General features: G+C 35.2%; 1 protein-coding gene across 3 annotated transcripts; it reads right to left on the minus strand.

Annotated features, from left to right (window-relative positions):
- Positions 1 to 8476: 8476 nt before the first annotated feature.
- On the minus strand, positions 8477 to 16158 carry cox6b2 (cytochrome c oxidase subunit 6B2). Of its 3 annotated transcripts, none has more exon segments than NM_200506.3 (4): positions 8477 to 9056; positions 13255 to 13355; positions 15462 to 15588; positions 16099 to 16158. In NM_200506.3, coding segments are annotated over 3 exon segments (261 nt in total). In that variant the 5' UTR covers positions 15568 to 15588; positions 16099 to 16158; the 3' UTR covers positions 8477 to 9002.
- Between the last annotated feature and the right edge of the window lie 3819 nt (positions 16159 to 19977).

Genomic DNA, 19977 nt, shown 5'->3' on the forward strand with positions numbered 1-19977 from the left:
GACAGACAGACAGACAGACAGATAGATAGATAGATAGATAGATAGATAGATAGATAGATAGATAGATAGATAGATAGATAGATAGATAGATAGATAGATAGATAGATAGATAGATAGATAGTAAGACAGACAGACAGACAGACAGACAGACAGACAGACAGATAGATAGATAGATAGATAGATAGATAGATAGATAGATAGATAGATAGATAGATAGATAGATAGATAGATAGATAGATAGATAGATAGATGATAGATGGATGGACAGACAGACAGATGGATAGAGAGATAGATATGTAGACAGACAGATAAATAGACAGACGATAGATAGATAGATAGATGGATGGATGGATGGACGGACGGACGGACGGACGGACAGACAGACAGACAGATAGATGGATAGATAGATAGATATTGAACAAGCCGGTAGAGTTCTAGTTATGTTGTCTTTGTCTTTTACAGAATGGAGACAGGGAAATTACACATTTCAGGAATGATAAGAAACTGATGATCAGGTATCACCTATTGATGACAGATGTCCTTCCAAGAGGAAGGGGGTGGTGGTGGGCTTAGATAGATGTTTTGTCAGTGCTAGGTGCTCAGTTTTTAGGTATTGGACACACTTCAGGTAGAAGAAGGAAACTCACAAGAGCATTGGTGGAGATTCATCTGAAGAACACTGGAGAACAGCTTATGCATTACTGTATCTCAGCCAGCAAGTAGCTCAAACAAATAGGCTAATTAATGATAATAAAGCAAAAGTATTACAAAACTTACAACCCAATTTATTAAAACTGACGTGATTCTCCTCATTTCTTCTTTCCGGTGATGCGGCTGTAGGTTGGAGGGCAGATAAAATCCTGAATGGCATCAAACATGTTTGATATGATCCGAGAGGCTTATGTTTCCCATCCCAATCTGCACTGCAAATTTTAGATAGTAGATTTAACTACCTTGGAGTTAAAATTAACACTCCCTCAGAGTTTATATGGGAACCACTATAAGTGTTAAAAATAACACTTTTGAAAGTGTTAACATTGTCAACACCAAGAGAGTGTTAATTAACAAACTCTTATTGTGTAAAATATGTTAAATTTCCGAAAAAATACCAGCAGCTGTGGTTGCCAGAATCTTTCTGTGAAAAACATGGAAGTTTTATATAACTGTATAAATTTACAAAAAATAACCATATTTCATGAACTAACACATTGTTTATTTTACAAAATCATAGCTTAGCGCACAAAAATGTAAAGTCTTTAGATGCAATAATGTTTTCATGTGTGATTGCTAGTAGCAAACAGATTTTGACTGCATTAGTAACTACACAGTTACCTTTAAACAAAAGAAGATGCAGCTAAACATCAAATTTTCTCAGTTCATCTTGGACTTGAACAGAGACGCTATTATCCTCCACAATGGTGACACAAAAACCGTTTTGCTGTTTTTCTTTCTTTTTTTCATTTTTAGATTTTACGTAAAAATACCAGCAGCTGTGGTTGCCAGTAATCTGCTGTTTTTAACATTCATAAATTCAGTTTACAGAATATTTCTGTTAAAAGCACATTCAACAGTCTGTTTGTTTTATCGATCTCACACTGCAAATTTTACATTTGGTAGATTTAACTACCTTAGAGTTAAAATTAACACTCCCTCAGTGTTTATATGGGAACCACTATAAGTGTTAAAATAACATTTTTGAAAGTGTTAAAATTTTAACACTCAGAGAGTGTTAATTAGCAAACTCTTATTGTGTAAAACATCTGTTAAATGTATGTCAAAATACTGGCAGCAGTGGTTGCCAGTAATCTGCTGTTTTCAACATTTTAGATTCGTAAATTCAGTTTCCAGAATATTTCTGTTAAAAACAAATCCCATTGTCTGTATTTTTCATTCGAACACACGTAAGCCTTAAATTCCAGAGCAAAATCCTCACTAGTGTCCTCACTACAGAGGGCTGAACACTCAGACAGTGATGAAGTTAATGAGACAATTAAGTGTCTAATTAAAGGAGGATTGAGAATTATTGATGAACAACTGTTAACAAGCAGAATCACTAAAGCCAACACAAGCCAAAACCAAAGATGAAATCAACTGAGAAAAAAAAAACTAAATAAAATAATAATCAATAAAAATAAAACAAATTACACAATAAAAAATGTTATTTTTCAACATCTTTAAAAAAAAAAAAACTCATCACATTAAACAACTTATCATGGAGCTTCACCTATTACTGACCTTTGACTTGATTTCTGTCATGTGAACAAAAGCTCTTCATGAAATTTCTGTTGTTCATTTAAAGTCACCATGATGGAGGACAGAGTCTGCTTTAGTCAGGCTCTTCAACTTCTGACTACAAATGTCTTTTATGTTGGCTGCTGTAGATAGTGTTAATTACACTATTTAAACATAAAGCATGGAAAGCTGAAAGAAAGTAAAGTGTCAGTCTGAAGAGATTATTTATGATATCATAGCCATCCTTTCCTGCTTGTTTTCTAATTCAATATCATATTAGTTATGTGTGAGAAATAAATAATATACATAAATGAAACCACTGAAGCTCCAATAAAATAAAACCAATATTTACAATGAGAATGTTTGATCTATGGCAGAACTCAAAAACACACAGACATCAATAATTAATCTTTGAATCTCAATGATGGTGACAAACAAAAAAATTAAAATCAAGTAAAAAAAAAAACACTACTGAAATATCACCTCCCAAAAACAACACAAAATAAAGGATAAGAAAGAGATTGTAAGAACATAAAGCTGCATAATTTATTCATGCTGCAATGCATGCTGGGAGCTTTGTACTATGCTGGCACCCAGCATGCATTGCGGCATGAACTATGCAGCTTTTTTTTTTAGCAACCACGGTTGAGGTTCATATGTTGATTCTTGATGCCTGTGTGTCATACAGAGCAAGCTGGAACTTGAATGTTTAGTGCATGACACTCTAACTATTAATTGCATCTTAGTTGTCCTAATTGAATTTTCTATGAACAGCAGCAGACTGGCAGTAGTATTGTCCCATGCAGTTTTAAAACAACTATATTTGCATATCTTTATGAGTCAACTTATTAAACACCTGAAATTAAACCTAGAACAATTAAGCATAAACGTATAGTTTCTCTTGATCTTTCTTGCTATAGTTAATGAGTTTTAGAAACACAGCTATAACAGTCAGAGAAACATTAGGATATAAAAGTAAAGCTTCAAGAGCTCAAATAAGCAGCCTCTGATCTCTATGATGGTGAGGTCAAATGAAATATTTTTAATAAAAAATAAATAAACCTCTGTTCATTGTCAAATATTCTTACAGAAATGAAGTCAAACTGTAATCAGTGAAGCTGCTTATACTATTATTTAATGGAGTTGTTTAATTCTCTGTTTTAATTCAGTTGGTTTGGTGTGATGCTGTGTCTGTAGTTTTATTTCTTCCTTCAATTTCTTATTCCTTCAGTGATTGTGCTTGTTAACAGCAGGTGTTCAACCGCCGGTGTCTGAATTCACTTATTTGTGGTCATTCCTTCTGTCTAGTGAACTAAACTAATTGACCAATTTAAGGGTCAGGTGAATGAGGGTGTGGTGAGATTTCAGACACTCTGATTAGTTTCTCTAATACAAGGGTTTTCTACAAAGGTAGATACATGTTACTCTGTGTGACAAGGAGGCAAATCAGCTTCTAACGCTGAGAGGGTTATTTTACCTTTATCTAACTCTAGAATTTTAACACTTTACTCTGAATTACCTCAACACTTGAAATTTAACACCAATGAATTTGCTGTGTGAGCACTTGCAATCAATATACTTCACCTGCAGCTGTTTTTCAGTAATTTATATCCCTCATGTCCATGTCAGAGCTACAATTCACCAATGTTTTGTCCGTCTTTTGGAGATTTAGTCTATGGAGATTAAATATCAGTGGGTTAGTGTCTGCTTTTATATTTGGTGTCTGATTAATATTTGCTGGTAGGGAAAATCTATTTGTTCACTTCTTCTAATTATACTTGGATTTGCATTTCTATTTATTTGTTTTTCCACTTAACTGCAAATTAGAATAGAAACTGTATAAAAAGCACACAAAGACACAGACAGTATTACTGTACATCGTTATGGGTCAATGATGCTAATATTTGGCACAATTTCCTCTTTCTGGTCTTTTCTTTCTATGAATGAATGATGTAGAAGCAGTGTCCATGCATGGTTCCTCCTCGGTTAGTAACGCTATATTTCATTGCACAACAATTAATCTATCAGGCTTTTTGGCTAAAATATAGAAATCACGGTTTAATTTGTTATTATTAGATTGTTTTTAAATTTCACCTCTCCTGCTGTGTATAAGCTGTTGAACTGTCAGCGTATAAGGCGGTTAGGCTGACCTAGCTTCAATTTTGATTAAATTAATTTCTAATCAGTAGCGTATTAAGTCGTGAATATACCCCTGTAATGCATTCTGCAGTCCCTTTTTGTCTGGCTTTCTCGGATATCTCACCTGTTCACCAAAAATGACTAATTATATCCCTGGGAATGTCTGACATCGGCACATACATATTATAATGGACGTGCCAGGCACTAAAGCTTGACAGGCGTAGCAACAGTAACGGGAAGCGGGGTGTATCGAACGGTCAATTACAACTGACATTTTCTAAAAAAAACAAATAAAATAAATTCCAAGGTTTTTATTAGAAATCTGGAAGAAATCCCATCAGAACTTTATAGAATAAAGCAAATATTACACAAATACCTAATAAATCCAGAGAAAGGGGTTTTATACACATTTATAGGAGTTTCTGGAATCTGATTGGCTGAAAACTGTGCCGTCAGACTAGATGTCTGTGACTAACAAACAGGAACTTGCTGGAGGAAACACATTTACAAACTGATATGGTGTATAATAGCATCCTGTCACTGTTTTCTTTTTGTCAGTTTGAAAATTAAGCTTTAAACCCTTAAAAAGAACATTTATCATAACAACAAGAAAAGCTCTTTCAACTTAGTTTGTCTATTCGAATGTTTAACTGTAAATTCTAGTTTATTTTAAAATGCAAAAAATAAAAATAAATAAAATTCATGTTTACAGTGCATAAGTGAAATTGCATGTGAGAATGTAGGTGTTATATATTAAATGAAAACATCTAAATAAATCAATTGTAACAGGATGTAGAGCAATATATATCATGAAACAAGTCACGACAGATGAAACTTGAATATGTGTGTAATTTATATACTGTATAAAAAGTGTGTTTACTTGCCTGCTAATTTTTAAACAACTACACTTCATATCACAATGCCTGTTTATTTTAATTTTTCTTGAACTTTTACTTGGTTACCTTTCAGAAGCACAATTTAGGCACAAACAGTATAGTTCAACTGTGACCCAGGCCACTGCACTGGCAGTGTCAAGTACACATCTTGATGCAACATTTCCTGTGCGTCTCTTAGCAAGAAACTTGACACCGTCGAATGTTTGACATCTTGCCCTCATGTTTTACATCAGACAATTAAAAAAGATTTCGAAAATGAGGAATTTCTAGGTGCTGTAAGCAATCAGTATGTCATCACTGGGATTGCTACATTTTATCTATTGTAGCAATGGTTGCCATCACGATGCAGGCTACTTTAGCGCCACCTGCTGTTGAAAAAACGGGAATAAACAGAGCTGGTTTAATAACACAAGTTACCAAACTGGCACAATAACACTATGCTTATGTAATCACTGACCTCTTATGTCTTCCTGCTTGTTTAAACCGAATTAGCCTTTACGCCAAGCCTTACTGACGTACTAAATGTAGTGTTTTTAAGACTATTGATATTAAATTAAGCATGTGGAATGAAGAAACTACCCAGGCAATATGCTACAACAGGAAACACATTAAGATCTAGACCCACGGAGGATCTGAGTTATATTCTCATTTAAACTTGGAGTAATAAGTTATTATTCGCCATCTAACCATCTAGATTGGGTTGAATTAATATAGATAACAGTTATTGATCACTGTTCTCATTCTCTGAGAGACTAATTGAATACAATGTGTTTTGGAAAACAAGCCTGATTACAATACTTTTTGATTGTTTTAAGGGTTATTGTCTGAAAGGTTTCCCCCAGTTTTTCCCCATATGTTTTGGACATCTCCAACATTCTGCTGCAGAAGGATCAGATGGTGAAAAAAAGTATTGAACATGATTTTTCCTGGAAATAGTAGAGAATTTAACCAGATTTTTAGGAAAAAAAACATAAAAATTTGAAAGATTAGTTACCTGCAAAAACAAATGGAATGAATGACATTAAGTGAAAGTACTGAACTACTGAAATGTATTTAATACTTTTTGGGGATGGCAGCTTAAACACGACTCTAAAATGGAGAATGAAGTCACAGGCATTGCTCAGTTGTTGTTGTTGTTGTTGTTGTTGTTTTATCTTGATGGTTCTGAGGGTCTCGTCTATCATACCTGGGGCCTGTTTCAGAAAGGAGGTTAAGTGAAAACCCTGAAATGAGAGAAACTCTGGGTTTTCCGTTTCAAAATAAAGCAGGGTAAGTCAAACCTGTTCTGAAAGAGAGGTAACTTTAACTCAGTCAGTTACTGTGGTAACTTACTTTGTGAATCTAACCTGGTCAGGAGCAGGTTTTATTCTCTAAACTCGAAGTTTCTGTCGGTCTCCTCCCCTTTTTAAAAGATGAAGCGGTATTTCTCGCATTAGCCTTACTTTTCCTCACGCCTATTTTATAGCTCATTTTGGAGATGTGCATAAAAACGATTGATGGAAACGTCATGATGCACATAACCTTTGAAAATATGCATAAAAACATGTGCATAACTGAGTAGGATAAACTTCTATTTGATAAGAAAAGATGCGCATAAACTACGAAGGAAACACCTAACAATATGTGCATTAAAAAAAGGTTTGTTAAGAGATCATATGATGATGAAAATGTGTCTGAATGGACAAACCAGCAGGACACCTAAAATGTTGTTTTTGGTCATTCTAAAATTCCATTTCAGTATTAGTGTATATTATTAAATAATTACGTCAGAGCGTCTGGAGCGTGTCAAGAGTTTCCGCGTCTCATGGCTTCAAACGCCCCCACGTGTTCATTGTCTATCAACATATTCATCTGAGGCGCAAGTACATTAAATGAAAAAATAAAATAATTGACGCCGCCTCTTCTACCGCAGTAAATTCTGCTTTTACTGTTGATATTTGACGCATTTATGTAATATATTTGGATGGAAAATAGATATTGTCTACATTTTAGTCACACACAGAACAAAGTCACGTACAAGAATGGCTTGTCCTTTTTTCATAAATAATTAGCTCAAAAAAAACTTTTTTAGCTCAAATTCACTGTCCTTTGACATGTACTGTAACTAGATTAATGGGATTATTATTCGTTCTAAAAATTTTAGTACTGCTTACCTTCTAAATGTTATATCAACCTCTATCACTTAATCGATAAAAAAGGCAGACACACAAGTGCACTTTTAAGTTTATTAAAACTGATAAACGTGTATAAAAGTTTAGAAAAGTGTTCATCACACATAAGATTACTCATTTTATTATACTTTAATATTTAAATACTTTAAACATAAAATTAGGCATTAACTTGAGCAGCTGTTTTCCCAGGCTAACTGTCTCTGTTTTACTGATAATTGCTTCTTTTTAAATATGCTCATATTTGCTATAACTTTGCATGAGCAGACCAAGTTCAGCTGGAGAAAGAAATGCTGATCGCATTTTTAAGATGTTGCCATGGTCACTCTTAATATCTGTGTTCCCTTGATAATGCCTTCTTATAGACACAGTGTGCGCGCTTAACTCTGAGTTGGACTACTCAAAATTTATTGACCCAACTCAGATCAGCTATTCTGAAACTGAAAATTTTTCAATCTTTCGGTAAATCAACTCAGAGTTTAAGTTTAAGCTCTTGAGTTGTTTGAACCAACTTACTAAAACAGGCCCCGGATCTTTATTTTCTATTTTTTTATCATAGGATTGAAGTCTGGTCACTTTCTAGGCCATTCCACAGAATGATTATCTTTCCTTGGCTGTGTTTTAGATCGTTGTCTTGTTAAAATGTCCACCCTGGTGTTATCTTTATCATACTGCTAATGTAGATGTTGAACTGAAACAGCTAATATTCATTTACAATGATGAAGGGCAGAGGGTTGCTGAAGAACTACTGAGAGGTTTTGGCTGCTGTCTGGACTTTCACTGCCTTTTCACATCTCCTTTTCTTCGTGTGTTTAAAAAATACACTTTCCTTAAATCATTTCATTACACATAGCTTTATTTGTAAACCAATTAGTTTTGCTTTCTTTGCACATATGGAGTTCTTTAGTTGTTGCCAACATCTGGTGAAAATTTGAAGTGAACAGCATCTTTAGAAATATGTTTTCTGAGAAAATTGCTTACGTGTTCAATACTTATTTCTCCCACTGTGTATTGAAAAATATGCTTTGAATTTGAATGGAATACTTTAAGGCCTGGACTAGTATTTTTTCCTCAACCAACCAGAATCTTTCCACCAAAAGGCTAATGTAGTAGTCAGTGACCTTCTGCAAGAGTATAACTGCTGTTGACTTGAGATTGTACACCAAGCAGCCTATGAATTTTTGCAAGTGTTGAAGCCTACTTCAGACTATTCTCTAGTCAGAAACTACTTTCTACAGTACATTTATGTTATTAAAAGTCTTTCTTCAGCCTACACTGTTCTCGTGTTTACCTGTAAATTCTGCTACACACAAATAAACAAACATCAGTTGAAATTGTGCGCTTTTTTATTTTGTAAATTGCATAAGCAAGATGTAGAGTGACAGCTTAATGCTAACGTAGGACCTCAAACTGCTGTTGGTAAAAAGGTCATAACATTTCAATCTGAATGACCTTTCATCCTTCAGCAGGGCAAACCGATACTCAAGACATCAAAACAGAGTAATATATTATGAGGTACTCTACAAATAGTTGGGAGTTCATAAAATTCAAAAGTAACAGCGACCATTTAGATCTTTCCAGGGAAGCTTCCATCCTCGATCTGTGAATCCCATTTCCCCACCTGATGAAATGAAAAGACAAACATCAATTTTAAGTAAAGCTTTCAGTGGCTGGTCTTTTGTTTTATCAAAGTGAGAGGGCAAACACCACCAACAACAAATTGATTAAGGCCCTGTTAACACTAGTGAGTTTTAGTTTGAAATCGTCTAAGTTTTGCTACCGTTACGCCATCTGTCCACACTACGCCAGAGTTTTTGAGCGCCGAAAACGGAGCGTTTTGGAAACGCTGGAGAGGCTGTTTTTATTCTAAAATGCTGCTGCTTCCTCTCAGTGTGGATGAAGGAAAATGGAGACATCTGAAAATGGAGGCGTGTCTGCTGAGATTCGCTACCTGATTGGGGCTTTTGTGTCATTGCGTATCCTCCCTTATTCGTCAAGCCCCTATCACATGACTGTAACACATGGCTTTACCGCTACTGGAAGACAGCAGCCCACCCTTCACTGTAAACAACAACATGGACACAAAAATGGGAGCATTGTTTGCACTACTGTCTGTTTAGGCGCCATTGTGCAGTTATTCATTTGTTACATTTAGTAACAACTCGACCTCGACATCTGTCCACAAACATACCTCTCTTGCTTCCTTTGCCATCGAGTTCATTGTTCAACCGGCGTTTGTTGACTAACAATAACCAAATGCCGAGCGTGACACATGCTTTCTGTTTATACTAGAATGCACATGCCTAGAGTGCGCAAATGGTCACGTGATATACGTTTTTGGTGGCGTAGTGTGGACGGAGATATGTTTAGAAACGCATGGTGAAACACTAGTGTGGATGCGGATGGTTTTTGATCTAAAACGCTATTTTAAAACTAAAACGCACTAGTGTAAACGGGGCCTAAGAATGCATTTCATTTGACTGAAAATTTACTTCAGTCATTCATAAAATCAAAATCAGTTTCTTTATTCGGACTACGAGGGTTATGTGCACATTTATTAACAGATCTTAAAAGGAGACCCATGTTGGCTGTGGAAACAATGAAATGTTTACAGTCATACTTTAGAAAGGTGATACTAGTGATAAACTTATGTCAGGGAAGATATTGGGTGTGTGACAAGAATGAAGAACAAGGAACTTTGTGCCAGTACGAGATTGAACTCTTGACCATACTCAAATCTTTCTCAGCATTTGCATCAGACTAATAAAATCTGGACACCATGCATCCAACGTTGACAGTAAATAATCAAAATTAAATGAACCAAGAACAGTTTTTAGGAACACTGATATTAACCAGCACTGCTAACAAATGACAAGAATCTGGTCATTTTTACATCATTCCCACATACAATGAATACCTCATGCTCAACGAGGATTTACAATGAAAGCAAAAAGAATCCATAAATAAGGGTGTAATTTTCTCATGTTAATGCATTAAAGTGGAGTATGGCATAAATGGCAATGTTTACAAATTAACTAGTTCAGAGAGATTTCCTGACACTGCCTTTATTCTCAAAATTGTTTAAATCAAATATTTAATAATAACTTGTATTTGTAATAAGCCAGAATATATTTGAGTGAAGATCTGCTGAACAAAGTTTGGATGAAGATGCAAATAATCATAAGCAAATACCCTGAATTTGTATTTTTTTTTTAGCAATTGTCTGCTTTGTGTTGTGCTGGAATGCAATGATCCCTATACTTAAATCGGACATTCGTTCAACAACGCATATTTTTGCTGGATCGGGAATCGGCCAGCTGGTACCGATCCAAATCTGATCTTGCACGTGTGATAAATTGTGTAATTAATAAGACAAATGCCATGAAGGTAGCCTATTATAAGAGATTAGAAAGTTGTCATGTAGGCCTATTATATCCCAAATGTTCTGAAGCCTTTCTGTAGTTTGATGTGAAGCACAGATGAATATTGAGTGCTTAAATTCACAATACAAAAAGGGACAAATTTATGACAATTTAAAAACTCTCCAAGACTATTAGTTCTTGTTAGTTTAAATAATCAGTGGAGAAATGGAATTAGTTTTGCATTAAATGGGTCATTTTGAACTGCAGCAAGGAGTTAATTTCTGTTTCTATATCATGTTGAGATGCGTCTCAGCAGATCGCATTCGCAACACTAAAGAGGGTTATTGCCTGCTCTTTACACATAAAGTAGGCCTACCTTAAATTTTAAATGAGATAAGGCTCAATAATACATTGGACAGATAAGCCTGGTTTATACTTCTGCGTCAAGTGACCGTCGTAACCCACGGCGCATGCAACGCCCATAGCTGTGCATTTATACTTCTGCGCGCGGTCTCTGTTGGTCTGCATTAACACTTCCGAAACGCTAGCTGGCAGCGAGGTGTAAATGTGTCTCTGTGTCAAGTTTCTTCGCTGGTATTTTGCTTTCCCTGAACACTTCCTGGATGTACAAGTGGCTCAAACTCGCTCATTTTGAGGCAGGAATCAGCGGACGTGCAACAACTTTAACTATGAGGTAAACGCAAAACAAAAATTTCCATTCAGAGCTCCTTTACGGGACTCCACACTTGTAAACAATCACTCGCGCCATTCGCGCGGCTCTCGCTCCCGCGCAGACTCGTCAGCGCTACCTAGCCGACCAATCACAGAGCTTGCGCTACATGTCGTAGCGACGTGTAGTTACAATTTATGAGAGGTGCACGTCAGTGACGCCGACGGCCATGGCGAAGGTCTATGCGTCAGCGCCGTAGCATACGCCAGCGTTTGACGCAGAAGTATAAATCAGCCTATACTCAACGCACTCTTTCCTTTGTGCAGCTAGGTTTTGAAAGTGTCTGCAAATACCGGAGGGCTGCGCGCTGTGTCTCTGTGATGCATCAATTGCTTCATTCATGCACCTACTAAGCAAACGCGATATGCGCTGCTTGATAAAATTATTCTCACAATGAGTTTGTTCTCTCATCCTTCCGACTGAGTTTATTCTTCCGAAAGGAATACTATCAGTGCTGCGAATAGTTTGTAAAGCCTGACTCATTGTGGTCAAAGTAATAGATTAAATTAATAAAAGTGAAACTAACGGGAGCAATATGCATTGTCATTAACAGAAAAGGGAATGTTTATTAAATAAAATTGGCCTCAGACAGTGTAGTTTAGTCTGCGTCACACCTGCAGGAAAATAACAGGCTTTGCTAAAATGCTGATTATTTTACCAGTGATTAGGGTCAATAGTGGTAGCCTATTACAGAATTTAAAAGAATCTTAATATTAAAAAAAGGAAACAAAGGCTGGACCACAACATATCAATGTCATAATGAATATTCAAATAATGTAAGCTAGTTTACAGCAAGCATCATGTTTTTAGTTATGCCATGTGTTATTTACAGTAAACCAATGTGTCGGTTATTTTTTTACTAAAGATCTATTATTTGAGTTTATCACCAGAACTTAAAAAAAAAAAAAAAAAGCACAGTATCAGGATCAGATCTGTATTGGTCGATACTCCGAATTTTGGTATCAGATCTAAAAAAAAATGGTATTGGTGCATCCCTAGTGTTGTGGCATTGTATATTTCAGATGGAGAGAAAAATCTAATCCTGGAAAGCGTCTATTTGGGTGAGCAAAGGAGAAAGGAATATCTTTTTACTTGTCATTTTGTTCAAATTAGAAAAGTTAAAAATTCAAATTGAGAAACTATACATGGCTGAATTTTACATATACAAAGTAAAAACTAAAGGCTACAACTTTTTATTTCCAAGTTGATCATCATTTACTCAAACACAAAACTCTGAAAACTCCAGAACTCTTTACTAAACTGGAACTGATGACCATTTCCTCCCCCATTTTGATTTCTCAAGATAACATTAGACCTTTAGTTTTTCTGGACTTTCGGTGATTAAATTACAAGTAATAAGAAAGTTTGTCTAATTTTAAAAATAAAATTAACTATTTTCAAGTACACAATCCTTCAAAGGCTACAAAAAAAAAAAAAAAAGTATGTTAAGAAATGCGAATAATTAAATTTTTTCCACAAAAATTGTTTTTCTTTGCAATTAATTTATTCATTCATTTACTGCCAAAAACAGAACTATCTGTAATTTCTTGGTCATTCAATTAGATTTGTATATACACAAACAAAAACGGTACTTTCAAACAATAAACAATGGAAGGGAAGATCATTTACATGCATTACTATATTTGTAAAGATACATTCTCTATTTATTCAAACACAAGAAGAACATTTAAATTTGAAGAGAAGAGTTTGAAGTAGAAGAGACTCACCCAGCTAATTGGACACAGGCTCTTGTAGACTCTCTGATACCATTCACAGGGAGAGGTATCCTGCCCTTTGCTTGACAAAGCCTTATTACACCTGTGGAAGTCTGAGAGAAAGAAAAAGCATTATGCAAACACTGAAAGCTGACAGAAAATTATTTGACAAAAATCAAAATGATTAACTAGAGTATTTGTTCATCAGCAGGTTTGTAGGAAGAGTGGGGGACAAATCTGTTACTATGATATTATTATCTTGCTATGTAACAGGTTTCTTTTTGACCTTCTGAAAATAGACAATGTAAAAACAGAAATAAATAACAGTGACAACAAATCAGTCTTGGATGTTTTCTGAGGTGTTTTGAGAGGATCAGTACTTTGACTGTGTGACCAGAGCCAAACATTTTGCGCTATGCCCTTGAGCACATGACTAACAGACATACACAAACAGAGATACATTTTAATCAACCCTGATTTACTGCTGCGACCTTGAGAAAAAAAAAAAACAAAAAAAACTTGGAGATAGTTTGCCCAAAACTGAAAGTTCTGTCACCATTTACAAAGCCTTAACTTGTTCCAAAAACGTTTGACTTTCTTCTATTGAACACAAAATATATTTTGAAGCAATCTGGAAATCTGTAACCATTGATCAAGTCAGAGGTTTCAGGTTTTAATCTTTCTTCAAAATATATTTAATTTTCTTTTAAAAGAAACAAAAAGGTTTGGAACTATTTGAGGGAAAGTAAATTTAAATTTTTGGGGTGAACTATCCTTTTAAGTCCAGGCTACTCCAAGTGCAATATGACTTCATTATAGTATACTATTAATACTCTGAGCTGGTTAAGCCTGAAGTGATTTTGTACATGCCTGTGTGAAAATCAAACTGCTCGCATTCATTTAAAAAACACATCTGCAAAAAGCAACTCAGAAAGCATCAGTGTCGACACTAATGACACAATTTAATACTTAAATTCTGAATACTGAAGACCTTAATAAAGTGCTAAAAAATAAAGTTCCTTGTTATATTCTGTTTTCTATAATTATCGTTTGTTTTTGTATTTTCGCTTTGAATATCTAAGTTGTATAATTTATAAATGTGTATTTTCTTTCTTTTTTTTGTTGTTGTGAGATATAAGGCGATCATGTGTTTCGGAAGTGTACAAAACAGAGCACCTTACTGTAATGAACACTCTGATAAAGCACTGGGTGCTCAAAACATTACTAACTTAGCGTCAGCCTTTTTAATTTAATACTAGGGGTGTCAAAATTAAGTGTTTCTTTGGTGCACCGCGATGCAGACGCGGACAATTCGGTATCGGTTCAGTAATAATCATAACCGGTTATTATGTACTGACGTCATTTATCTCCTATGCGCTCTGTCGCGAGGGAGGTGAGCGCCAGTATTTACAACACTCAGCCAACTCAGGGCCGGCCCTTGGCATAGGCACCATAGGCAAATGCTAAGGGCGCTGTATATCCAGAAGGGCGCCAGAAATGAGCGCGGTTCAGTTGGTTTTGTTTTCGATATTCTTGACACACATTCAGTTACAGACGGCAATAACTCAAAAACCTCTTACCCTAAAAAGATCTAAAGTGTGTTTCCTGTTTCACAGCTGTCTTTCTTTTTTTTTTTTTTTCCTCGCTCCACACTAAGAGCACTGCTCCGTTTAAGCCTTCGCAATATGCGTTTAGCCGGGATAGCTCGCGCTGAGAGGAGCTCTCAGCAAGGGACCGTCGGAAAAGTGCTTCTTTTTTTTGTTTTTTGTTTTGGTTTTTCTGCTCCGCTCAGCGCGAGCAGTGTGTGTGTGTGTGCATGCGTGCGTGTTTGTTTCTTTGGTGCTGTCTATGTTTGTTTATGTGTTTGAATGAGAGACAGTGTGGTGCTGTGTGTCTGCGTGTTTATACGGACAGCTTGTTGTAGCCTCCCCTCTAAAATATAACACTGTATATGGAAAGCATCGTCAATGCACAATGATGCACCGAAATATCGAATTGAACCGAAGGCATGATAATCGTAACCGAACCGAACCGTGAGACCAGTATAGGTTCACACCTCTATTTAATACAGTAGCATTTCTGGAGCTTTGGTGTTGCCTTTTCAAATATCTAATTTGCACATTTTGCATTTTGGCTGAGCACCCGGTTAAAAGTGTTGTGCTTTTCTAAATTTTTTCATACTTAAATATAGATCATGTAATAATGTATTCTATACCCACCTAGATAATTCTGGTAGCAGTTCCTCGTCTGGTTGGTGTTTGGGAAACGGGCATCAAATGGAGCCGTTCTGTAGTTCTTGATCTTCTCCTCAATAACATCAGCCATCTTCAGTCAGATATAATGGTTCTGCTTGACATAATAAACATCCAGAGATTAACAACATGATCCATGTACTAAAATAAAGTGCATCGTACAAATGTCGTATTAGGAGTGCAATGAAGAAAATGCCTAAATTCTTACACAGACATTCTCAGTATGGAACAAGCTACAGTCAGTCATTCCAGGTCTCATACTGTGAGACCTTTAACGTTACTGTTATAATATTTTTTAAATACTTTAAACAAGCTCTTTCAACTTTAAGGAATTGCTTGTATATAGCAGTCAAGTCTGAATGCGTAAATTTAAGTGTATTACAGCCTTAAAACAACCCTGAAGTAACATAACCTTGATGTAACCGGTTTATGTAGCATGCCTGCTAACTCGCTAACAAACTCAAACGAATCATTCTCTTAAAACAGTAGTTGCTAGTCTGTGTTTTTTGCAACAAGGTAAACGAAAAGCGACTATACAGAGGTTTTAAGCTACAGACTATTCAACCACAACTTGCACTAAACAAATATAAATAGTTCGGCCTACCTCTGGCTGTGCCCTTATCGTAACGTCCTCTCGAAAGACTTGAGCGCAGTGAATTATGGGAAGTCAGAGTGTGTGGGCGGTAGTTTGAGGATGAGAGGAGGCGGAGCCAAAGACCACGAATTCTTTTATGATTTAATTTATATTTTTCACAGTGTAATAATTTCTGTACGTTCAACATAGTTTACTATTCATTTATGCAACGTGAGGTAAATAACATTATAACACTATAGTGTACTATCATAGTAATAATAATGTAAAATAATATAATACATCTTAACAAAAAGCTGTAAACTAAAAAAGCTGCTTAAAAATATGATTTACAACATAAACATTAATTTATAATATTAATATAACCTAATATGTATCATTTATAACAAATTTGAATAACTTTAACAAAGAATTTATTATTTTATGTGCTTTATTCACACATTCATTACATTTTTATGCAATTTATTTGAGTTTATACTGACTTGTTTGTTTTTATATTGATTTCTGTTATGTTTATACAGTTGAAGTCTAAATTATTAGTCCTCCTTAATTAATAACCTCCTTTATATTTCCCCCAATTTCTGTGTAACACAAAGAACATAAGAGTTTTTAATAAACTTAGTCATTCATTTATTTTCTTTTTGGCTTAGTCCCTTTAATAATCTGGGGTCACCACAGCAGAATGAACCGCCAACTTATCCAGCACGTTTTTACGCAGTGGATGCCCTTCCAGCTGCAACCCATGCCTGGGAAACGTCCACACACACACACACACACACACACACACACACACACACACACACACACACACACACACACACACTCAGACAATACGGACAATTTAGCTTACCCAATTCACCTGTACCGCATGTCTTTGGACTATGGGGGAAACCGGAGCACCCGGATGAAACCCACGCAAACGCAGGGAGAACATGCAAACTCCACACAGAAACACCAACTGACCCAGCCAAGGCTCGAACTAGCGACCTTCTTGATGTGAGGTGACAGCACTACCAGTGCCACTGCGCCGCCTGTTTTTAATAAACTATTTAATAATTTTAATATCTCATTTCTAATAACTGATTTATTTTATCTTTGCCATGATGACTGTAAATTTTCCAAGATACTAGTATTCAGCTTAAAGTGCAATTTAAAGGCTTAACTAGGTTAATTAGGCAGGTTAGGGTAATTGTCAATGTATAACAGTGGTTTGTTCTGTAGACAATCAGAAAAAAAATATGTATAAAGGGGCTAATAATATTGACCAAAATGCATTTAAAAAAATTTAAAAACAGCTTTTATTGTAGGCAAAATAAAACAAAGAAGACTTTCTTCAGAAGAAAAATCATTATCAGATACTGTGAAAAATTCCTTGCTCTGTTAAACATCATTTGGGAAATATTTGAATATATATATATATATATATATATATAAATATATATATATATATATATATATATATATATATATATATATATATATATATATATATATATATATATATATATATATATATATATTATTTTTATTTTTTTTTATTATTTTTTTTATTTATTTATTTTTTTTCCTGGAGGGCTAATCATTTTGACTTGCTGGGCAGCTAAAGTCATGCTTTTTTTTGACTGACATATTCTTTGTCAAATATTCATAATTTATTGATGTTGTGGCCACAGCAAATGGATACATAATTCTGTTTATTTATTTATAAATATGTCATAAATGTAGTAATTGATACATATTTTGTATTTACATGCATGCTTACTTTGCTAATAAACTTAACAAAGCATTTACCTGAAAAAAATATCATATGATCAATAAGTCATGACAACATATGTTTTTATGACTTAATCAGGTAAGTTAAACGAGCTGCCTTAGTCAGTTACATGTTGCACAAGTTAAAATGGCCCAAGGTTCATTTAATTTAATTAAAAAATGAAATCAATTATGGGTAACCACATACACTGTAAACATTCTCCTTTACTTTATATTTTTTAGTTAAATCAAATGTAATCTTCATCTCTACTCACATCAGTCAAACTGACTAAAAATAAAGAAGTTAAACTTTGTACAACTTAAAAAAAATGTTGAAACCGGATTAACTTATTAAAACAAGTTCAAGTAACAATAGATAAAACATGGTTGTCATATATACATGTCTACGGTAAAAATATATTTGTCATATTTGTCAGCTGAACATCCATGATGTAAATCTCCCGTTCCACCACATCCCAAAGGTGCTGTAATTGGATTGCGATCTGGTAACTGTGGAGGCCATTTGAGTACAGTGAACTCATTGTCATGTTCAAGAAACCAGTCTGGGTGATTCACGTTTTTATAACATGGTGCGTTATCCTGCTGGAAGTAGCCATCAGAAGATGGGTACACTGTGGTCATAAAGGGATAGACATGTTTAGCAACAATACTCAGTAGGTGGCTTTGACACAATGCTAAATTGGTACTAATGGGCCCAAAGTGTGCCAAGAAAATATCCCCCACACAATTACACCACCACCACCACCACCAGCTTGAAGGGTTGATACAAGGACAGATGGTTCCATGCTTTCATGTTGTTGATGCCAAATTCTGACTCCAGCAGAAATTGAGACTCATCAGACCAGGCAACATTTTTCCAATCTTCTATTGTTCAATTTTGGTCAGCCTGTGTGAATTGTAGCCTCAGTTTCTTGTTCGTAGCTGACAGGAGTGGCATCCGGTGTGGTCTTCTGCTGCTGTAGTCCATCTGCCTCAAAGTTGGATGTGTTGTGCATTTAGAAATGGTCTTCTGCATACCTCGGTTGTATCAAGTGGTTATTTAAGTTACTGTTACTGTTTTTCGAACCATTCTCTGTAAACCCTACGAAATGAAAATGCCAGTAGATCAGCAGTTTCTGAAATATTCAGAGATGCCATGTGATTGGCTGATTAAAAATGTGTGTGTATATATATATATATATATATATATATATATATATATATATATATATATATATATATATATATATATGAATGTATTACATTTATGTATTACAATGAATGAAATACATGAATGTAATGTAATGTATTACTATTAATGTATTACAATGAATACACTCAGAACCATCTTCAAATGCTCTGCAATAAAGGTGTTCGTTTCCTCCATTTATTTATTGCTGTGGTTCATTAGACCTATTCATTTTTGTTTTGCTTACATTTTTTAGACCTAAAATGCCAGCAACCATTGACTTGCATTTTATGAATAAGCAAAGACCACAGTTTCAGCAACAACAACAAAAAATCTAATGTTTTAATGAAGAAAAATATTTGCATACAACAAGATGGCCTGAGGGTGAGCAAATTACCAGCAGATTTTTATCTTTAGGTCTACTATACTTTACTAAATTTCTACTTATCACCTGGACTACCTAGAAAGCAATTATAATGGAAAAGATTGCAGTTACTGTGCTTTGCCTTTGTAGGGCACTGCTGTCCTCCAAACCACCATCTCCGTCCACAGCTGAAGTCGGAGTTTGAGAGATGATGTACAGTAAGAACCAGAGAGCGCGTGTTACTGTATGCGCACTTCATTCCAAACACATCCCCTCTGACCAGAAGCCAGCTTTCACTTACACACTAAAAACAAACATGGAGGGACAAGTCTGAATGACGCACACGAGCTTTCACAGGCTGCTGTCAGCGCTTCCTGTCTGACAGAACAACTGCTCACCGAGCTTTTGGGTTTTGGTCTGACATGATGCATGTATTTACATGTTATGCACGACTGCATGACGGTGTTAAATCTGAGAAAAATATTTTAAATAAGTGTTTTTGTCTATGAACATTTGCTAAACAAATAGGCTAATGGAAGAGCACAATCCACCAGACATTTGCTTGATAACTTTTCTATTGTTGTTT

This window comes from Danio rerio, chromosome 16 (assembly GCF_052040795.2).
Source record: "Danio rerio strain M-AB ecotype USA chromosome 16, GRCz13ab, whole genome shotgun sequence".
Lineage (NCBI taxonomy): Eukaryota > Metazoa > Chordata > Actinopteri > Cypriniformes > Danionidae > Danio > Danio rerio.